Source organism: Bidens hawaiensis, unplaced genomic scaffold (genome assembly GCF_021521415.1).
Source record: "Bidens hawaiensis isolate Kalapana, Puna unplaced genomic scaffold, B.hawaiensis_p1.1 tig00024239_1, whole genome shotgun sequence".
NCBI lineage: Eukaryota > Viridiplantae > Streptophyta > Magnoliopsida > Asterales > Asteraceae > Bidens > Bidens hawaiensis.
Window position 1 is genome coordinate 188,042 of NW_027493813.1, and position 8,793 is coordinate 196,834.

Sequence of the window (8,793 nt, forward strand, 5' to 3'; positions counted from 1 at the left end):
AGCGAACCGTTCTCAAACGTAAGCAAACATAACTTCATTACATATAATTGTCTGAATTTGTGAAGTTTTTACCAAATAAGGGTACTCTTTTTTAAGTTATTGAATTAGTTATGAATTATTCGTTTCTTAAAAGTTGTCAAAACCCGTATTTATGAGTAATATTGGTTTAATTACATTTTCACAACGTTAGCCCATTTAAAATAGGTTTTAGGAAGCTATATGTCAACCCATCTGAAATAAACTTCATTTGTATGGTTGGACATAATTGGCCTAAATAAACATGGATGACATAAATAATTTGTGGTGCACACTGTGATTACCCTTTTAATTCAAGTTATCTAAATATTGTTTCATCTGCACTAATTGTGTGGATCTTTCAACGCCTGATTAGGAGTCATCAGTTCAACTATAGAAGGTATTGGGTAAAGTGTAGTGTGGTTAACAAATTTGGAGTTATATTTTGAATTTGGTTTACGTGTACGCGGAGATAGGGGTGACTATGTAGAATCTGAGGATATATCAGAGGTGTTAGAATGGTTGTAGATGGGTTAGAATACAGTAACGGGATGTGTCTCACATAAGTGAATGGATTGGAATGGGCTGCAATGGATGACGAGGATGGTAGGGGATTTTGGATGTCTTGGACAGTTGTGACCCTGGATTCTAGCACCCTTCATGTTGCATTTGTTGATGGGTGCAAAGGTATTGTGTGCTTATTAAATTTATAATAACAACTTATGAGGTTTCATGATTTAGATCTAAAAAGCTTTTAAAAGTTATTGATAACTTGTGTTACTCTTACATGTAGATGTTTAAAGTAGATAAGATGTTATCCGTTCGGAGGCCGACCGCTGATGTGATGCAGACAATGGCATCCTTAACAGGGGTGTGCAAATGACTTTTTTTTTCTTTAGACCCGTTTAGACACGACTCGTGATCCGATAACTCATCTCCAGCAGACCTGGATGTGGAACCGACTAAAAGTATATGATTCGTGTCTTAATAGGGTCCGACGGTTCCGGTTCCATGGTTGCCACAAATCTGTTGACAAAAGTTTGGTCAAACAGTATCTTTGAGCCTTTAATTGTAAGAAGTGAGATTAAATTTATTTATTTGATTTTAGAGTTTAGAATATTAATGAATTATTCTTACAAGTTTCGTCTAGGTATTCAAATTGATTGATGAACTGATCCATTCTTCAACTAATACAATTTTGACCGTTATTGAAATCCTCAATTTGACTTTGATATGTCAATGGCCGCATGAAACTATTATGTTGCTTGAATAAATATTATTGCTTTTGTATAAAGTTTCAAGAATACGATCCATTTCATTTTCATGGCACTCCTAAGAACAAAACTAACCCCCAAAATAATTTGTTATTTTTCATGGCACACCTAAGAACAAACTAAATTTCAGGATGATCATCTAAATTCAAATAACCATGCTATAAACTTCAACTCCAACAAAGAGCTCAAACATAAAAAAAATGATTAACGGAACAAACTAATATATATTAAAAACAAAAGCCTAAATAAACCCGCGTATCACGCGGGCTAAAAGCTAGTATATATATATATATTAAGTTACATATTTACACGTTAACATATATGTATATACCGGAAAAAAAAGATTTACTCTTCATCGTCGTCGGTTAGTGAAATGTGTGATTATATTGTACCAAAGTTGCCGGCTCATGCATGTGTGAAAGGTGTTTACGTACTTTACCAGAAGAAAAGTTTATTTGACGAAACATTAATATAAAGCAAATAAAATATAGATCTACTCTTCATCGTCTTAGGCTAATTGGCCGAAATTACCTATCCAAACATTTGCGGAAAGCGATTAAGATAAAAGAAGGTGGTTTATTTTACTGAACATCTTTTACTGAACATCAACGTAAAAGGAACAAAATATCTAATCTTTATATTCCTTTGGTTTATTTAACTCCCCCCCCCCTAAATTTATAGGGGAATGTTGAAAAAAATAAATATATTTAATATATACTTTTCATCGTTGTTGAGTAATCAAAGCGTGTAATTAAATTCCACTGAAGTTACAAGCTCAAAAGCTTGTGGAAGCTGTTTACAATGCCAAAAATACTTTGTTTTAAATAAAAGTACTTTTTCTACTAAGTTTATACGGGAATTTTGTAAAAAAATAATATATATATATATATATATATATATATATCACTACAAGGTTTCAGAGTAATAACATCAACAATTGTTGCTGCTTTTAACCTAGAAACTAGGAAATATCGTTGTTTCTCATCGGCTAAAAGTAATAATTATTGGAGACACATGACACAATTCTAAGTCTCATCAAACCGTGTTATCTTATTTCTCTTCCTATTCAATAATGATACTAAAACAATATTTTTTTTAGATATTTGATATAAATTTAGGTGATTGGCGAATTAGGGCCTCTAGGTCATGCGGAGTGGGTTGACACCCCAAGCAAACTCCCCTTTTTAATATTCGCCAAAGCTCAGTAAACCAAATGGCATGGTCGTCAGTCGTCACGGGCATTCAGTCCCTATGGGCGCCACCTTGTAAACAGGCTCGAGAGCTTGGGGCCACACTTTTATCCAACCTATCAAACCATCTAACTTCTCTTTTTACATAAAAAAAAGATTAATAAATAATACATTTTTAGTTAAACAATTACACATTTTAAAAGAAAAGGTTAATAAGGGCCCCTGGTCTCTACAACTACGTGATAATTATTTATTAATTTTTTTTATCTTTTAGTTAAATCACTATACATTTCTTACCGGAATATCAAACAATATATTCTTAATTTCATAAGTTAATATAAATACAAGAAGAATATTTCCTGAAACAACCAATTATATATAATATAAATTATATGAATGATGATTGGTGGTGAGGTAAGGGGTTTTCCCTTAGGGAAATCCCTAAGGATTTTTTTAACGACCAAATATATGAATGATTGTTTTGCTATCAGACTTCTGGTTTACCGGTCATTAAACATTCCTTTAGAATTTCTTTCGAGAAGGTCTCAAGTTTGATTTTCTAAAGTGTTAAAAATTTGGTATGATCAAAATTTTGTTAGTAGCATACTAATCATTCAAATTTTAGATTACCTTTTAACCATTAAAAAAATTATGAAGCATTAAGAAGTAGCATTTTAATGGTCATTAAAAGACTACCAAACAACCCAAACAGATCCACTCGATTATTATTACATTTACGTGTAAATAACATTTAAATTTATAGATACTAAAGAATAATAATTGCGTACACACATGGTCAAAGGAGGTGGGATCTTGTACCGTGCCTAGTGTCCATTTTCTTTTTCTCGAGATCTATATTTTTAAATATTCTCTCATTCTTCAAAAGGTTTATTTTATTTAGTTGCAGAATTTGCTTCTGTATTACATACGTTAAATCCAGAAATAATTGACCAGATTAATAACGTAGCTTTTATAGTTACTAGTTGCGTGCCTGCGCGATGCGGCGATGTTGCACTCAAATATGATATCGGATGCGTAACCGGTGTTACTGTTTTTGTATGTGCGTGACTTAACAATAGTATGCGCGTAACACGACTATAGTATGCTCATATTGCGGCATTGGAATCTTAACCGGTGTTAGTAAGCACGTCACACAACGATTGTGCACGCTCATCCAGGTGTTGGTGCGCACGTAACGCTAGATTGAACTCGTCTTGACTCGCAACCCGTTCCGCTTGACAATGTTCTAGCCGAAATTCGTTATGACTTGACCCCATTCAACCCAAACCCGTCCCGACCCAAACCAAATTAACCTTTTTGTATCGACTAATTCCAATCTTAACCTTTTAGACCCATGACCCGAACGACCAAAACCGCCCGATTCGTTTGTCGGTCTTTAATGGTAATCACGTAACACGATAAGTTTTTAAAATGAAAAAACTATAGCAATACCATACTCAAATTAAAGAGAATAAATACTCGTTTTTATGGTATAATGTTTTTAAAAAAAATATTAACGTGTGAAAAAGTTATAAACGTTTAAACGTCGTCGGGGTAGTTGGTTTAAAATAAGGGGTATATATGTAAGTATTATATAAATTAACAAAATGTGATTAAAGTTAATGGACCAAACTTGTAATTATTTTTTAATAAATTAAAAATAAAACATGATTTTGGTTATGCTAAAAGACAAAATTGTCAAAATACAAAATTGCCCCTAAACTGTCTTAATCTTGTGCATTATAGTTTGTACTAAAAACAACAAGTTTGATACCTCTTAAAAATTAAGAGGTCCCTCACTCATGCTTTATATATATTTATATATAGTATAGATATAAAAACAAATAAAATGGCATTCCATCCACTCTATTACATATTATAATCTTTTAAAATATGTCAATCTTATATCTTTTAACATATATATAAGAAGTCCCATTATATTTATTTGAATGCAATTAAGATGCTTCAAAGTTTTGGGTGTAATGTATTTCTATATTGATAGTGATTAATGATCATATAATTAACATTTTAAACTGTAGTACACTTTTTAATATTGAAAAAAAGTTAAAAAAAATTAAAACACACACATAAAACTGTAGTACACTTTTTAATATTGAAAAAAAGTTAAAAAAAATTTAAAAAACACACATAATTTTCGTATTGCATATACATAAGAAAATAAGATACAAAGGTTAAATTTTGTTTAAAGCAAACTCTCTCATATCTTAAGCAATACTCAAATTGCATATTCCATTCATCATATAACTTCACAAAATCCCAAAACATATGCAAAGATCAAGGCATTTGAGCAGTTATGAAAGGTCACACTTATTCATTTATTTTTGTGTTGGCCCTCATCACCCTCCTCAGGTCCACCACTGCGGCTACTGCGGCAGCTAGTCGCCAGCATCGATACCAACGCTTCAATGACAAGATCCGTAACTTGCCCGGGCAACCCACAAATGTGACATTTAATCAGTATTCAGGATATGTTACCGTTGATAAGAAGCTAGGACGAGCTCTTTTCTATTGGTTGATCGAGGCCAGTAATGGTCCCGCTTCATCAAAGCCTCTTGTGCTCTGGCTCAACGGTGGGCCAGGGTGCTCATCTATAGCCTATGGAGCATTTGAGGAAGTGGGACCCTTTCGGGTAAATCCTGATGGGAAAACTCTTTCCCTAAATCCATATGCATGGAACAAAGGCAATATTTTTTAACCATAGTATATTACACATGTATTTAATCACTTCTTGTTTTGTACTAACCTGATATTTGTGGTTTAAAAGCAGAGGCAAACTTGCTTTTTGTTGATTCTCCGGCTGGGGTCGGGTTTTCGTATACAAATACTTCGTTCGATCAAATCACTGGCGATCAGAGAACAGGTTTTCCTCTATTTTTAAATATTCATCATGAGTATATCTACACCAAAAGACACAACTATACACACACACACAAATTAATGGTTATTTTATGATGAATCTATGATTAAATTTCGTGTAAACCGTGACATTTTCAGCGAAAGACGCCTATGTATTTCTTACTAAATGGCTTCTGAGATTTCCTCAATATAAACATAGGCCATTCTATATTGCTGGTGAAAGCTATGCAGGTCTGTGTCACAAATTTATATTATTACATTGGTGTTTGCTATTTAGTGAATGAATTTCAAATGAAATCACTAACCTTGATTTAAATTTCAGGTCACTATGTTCCTCAACTATCTCAGATCATAGTTAGATTAAACAAAGGTGTCAAGAATCCTGAGATCAACTTCAAAGGTTTCTTGGTAGGCAAATTATTAATCTTTAAACTTAACTATTTTCTTTTTTCAAATTTTGCTGATTAAATTGTGACCGAAATTTATTTTTGATTTTAGTTTACTTATTTCACGTCTTTAGACCGATTTGCGGCTACAAATTAAATTAAACTTTTTATATTACTACGATTTAATTTACTAATTTTTCGACTGATTTGATATCGGCCGCAAACAAGTTGCTATCTTAGCAACTGATTTTCAGCTTGTAGTAAGTGCACATCCATGATTTACTAAAGAACAAACATTGTATTATTTTCAACTACTAAGATTTTAATTTCAAAACATTTTTATGTCAGTTGGGGAACCCTTTACTTGACGATTACTACGATAACATTGGGACATTCGAGTTCTGGTGGAACCACGGCTTAATATCAGACACCACATACCAAATACTAAACGAGTCATGCCCCTACGACTCGTTCTTGTTCCCAAGTGGAGATTGTTACAAATATTTGCTACGCGCTTATTCTGAATTCGGTGACATCAACTTCTATGGCATTTACGATCCCCCTTGTCATGAATTGGGCACCACCCTACCTATGGTAACACTTACTTGCAATACAAGTTACCTGTTTAATTAATAAAGTTCTTTTATATATTGTTACTGATTTAGGTTTTATTCTTTTGGTTTCAGCCATGGATGTTTAGAGGCAACAATAACTGCATTATAAAGTATACAAAAAAGTATATGAATAGGCCGGATGTACAAAAGGCTTTTCATGCTAATGTTACACGATTACCTTATCCTTGGATCACATGCAGGTACGTGATATTCAAGACAAATAAGTATTTTTTTTTTCTTTATTTAACCACGGAGTTTAAACTCTCACCTTTTAGAAAGACAACTGCCTTTTTAATGCTATTACGCTAAAGATCCTTTGTTATTCAAGATAAATAGTTTAATCGTTTATTAATAAACTTACATTTAACAGTGACATTGTTCAGGGAAGTTGGACGGATTCGCCACGGACAATGCTTCCAATTTTCAAGGAACTCATCAAGGCCAACATTCGCATATGGGTATTTAGGTAACCACAACTGCATTTATAATTTTGAATTTTAATTTATTTTATTCATCCATTCAAAAATAAAAGAAGTTATCTTCATATTTTGTGCGACAATTTTGTGACTAAAAAAAATTATATTTAACTTTAAATTATTTTATTTTTAATATTTTGCCTCTGGTATCTATAATTTCATTTCAATCAGTTATTTCCATAATGTTCTTCGCAACCCGTTATGATTTTGCAACTAGATCTAGTTCGCTTGCTAACGATCGGTACGAATTTGGTCACAAACTAGTCGTTACTTTCACTACTAGAAAAATAGATGTTTTTCTACAACTGAATTCATAGGAAATTTGTTGGGAAATCCAGTTTCTAACAGTTTTCCAACAAAAAAGTTATGTTGGAAAAACACATGCGTGAAAATCATTTTTAACTGTTTTCCAACAACTTTTCTTACAAAATTACTACAAAAACATATGGTTGCAAACTTCCTACAACTTTTTTACAAAAACTATTTTGACTTAACATAATGTTTATTAGATAGTATTGTAGCGAAGTTGGAGCTTAATTTTTTGTTGGAAATCTGTTGGAATTACTTGACGTAGGAAATTTGAAGGAATTTTTTGTCGGAAAATGACTTGTTTTATAGTAGTGTTTTTCAACTGCTCATATTTTGGTCACAAATGTTTCATTTGGTCACAAATGTCGTCTTTTGTATTAGTGTTTTATTGTTTCAATGGTGAAAAACTGAAGTAATGAAGACAAAATAGAAGTTGTTATTCATATACAAAAGCTAATATTTGATCTAATTTTTCTGTTGTTTCGAAACAATGGGAATGAAACAGTGGTGACACCGATGCCGTACTGCCATTGACGGGTACCCGTTACTCTATCAAAGCATTGAAATTGAAAACTCTAGATGACTGGCATGCCTGGTCTGACAAGGAAAAGGTATACAAAGTTACAAACATGTTTTTAAAGTATTTTTTTTAATTTATTTTTGCTTATTTTTCAAATAATACTAACGTGTAGTTTAAATTTATAATCTTGTAAGTTCATTTTTTTCTTTTCTTTTATGATGGATGCCCCACCAAGAAATCAAGATTAATAATTCTGGCTTAAGTCCAAAGCTTTTGGTAAATTTTAAAATTGACTAGCAATTGACTAGCGACACAGTTTGTTGCCTATATGCCTTTTTATTTCGATGATTATAAGATCATTGTTTTTGTCTTTTAAGAAAATATTGGGACCTAAATTTCAAGTTAATTAAAGTCCATTGTAACAGATAGTTTTCTATAAATTTTATCTGTCTCTATTAATTATTTCTTTTCTTTGCTTTATAAACCCATCAAGGCAATGAATCAGGAATAAACTTATGATTCAATACATTGTACAGGTTGGTGGATGGAGCCAAATCTACGAGGGGATGACATATTTGACAGTAAAGGGGGCCGGTCATGAGGTTCCGATGGATCGCCCTAGGCTCGCTCTTACCGTATTTGCTCATTTCTTGAAGAGCATTGCCTTACCATCTTCTGCACATTAGTTTGATATAAATTCATGTCTTATTTCCATTTGCTTATTTAAATTTCCTTTTATTCGTAACGTTTGTCGCGGCATATTTGCATAGAAAAACGATTTGTGTGTATTATGTATCCCTTATTGGACAATGTTCATTGCTTTCATAGTTGACTTGTTTTAACGTAAATTAATATCTATAATGACTACGTACATTAGATGTACACTGTAAAATTCCACTTATAGCAATAGTGGCCTATACAAGTTAGTATAAGTCACAAATGGTGTACAGATATCTTGTGTCCAAATATCGTATGTCATCCTAATACTTGCTTAGGGGTGTTGAATACATAAAACAAAGAAGAAAGATTTTTTATTACAAATATTGCATTTTGCCATGAAAGTTGAGAAGTATCTCGAGCACTTGTGGACATCCCTAGATCCCCCCTGTTGACACGTAATGCGTCTGGTAAC

The 8,793-nt window shown here is 32.5% G+C and overlaps 1 protein-coding gene across 1 annotated transcript; it reads left to right on the plus strand.

The window, feature by feature from the left end:
• The first annotated feature begins 4,664 nt into the window (after positions 1-4,664).
• Positions 4,665-8,442, plus strand: LOC143568871 (serine carboxypeptidase-like 27). The gene is made up of 9 exons (XM_077054913.1): positions 4,665-5,181; positions 5,268-5,360; positions 5,495-5,587; positions 5,679-5,764; positions 6,091-6,336; positions 6,429-6,556; positions 6,727-6,822; positions 7,647-7,752; positions 8,198-8,442. The coding sequence occupies exons 1-9, from the start codon at positions 4,794-4,796 to the stop codon at positions 8,345-8,347; spliced, it is 1,386 nt and encodes a 461-aa protein (XP_076911028.1). The 5' UTR covers positions 4,665-4,793; the 3' UTR covers positions 8,348-8,442.
• The last annotated feature ends 351 nt before the right edge of the window (positions 8,443-8,793 follow it).

Bases quoted from the DNA above. Each gene is read 5' to 3' on its own strand.
- LOC143568871 (XM_077054913.1), top strand. From the start codon at position 4,794: ATGAAAGGTCACACTTATTCATTTATTTTTGTGTTGGCCCTCATCACC. The intron at 6,337-6,428 runs GTAACACTTACT...TTTTGGTTTCAG, and splicing joins TGGGCACCACCCTACCTATG to CCATGGATGTTTAGAGGCAA. The intron at 7,753-8,197 runs GTATACAAAGTT...TACATTGTACAG, and splicing joins CCTGGTCTGACAAGGAAAAG to GTTGGTGGATGGAGCCAAAT.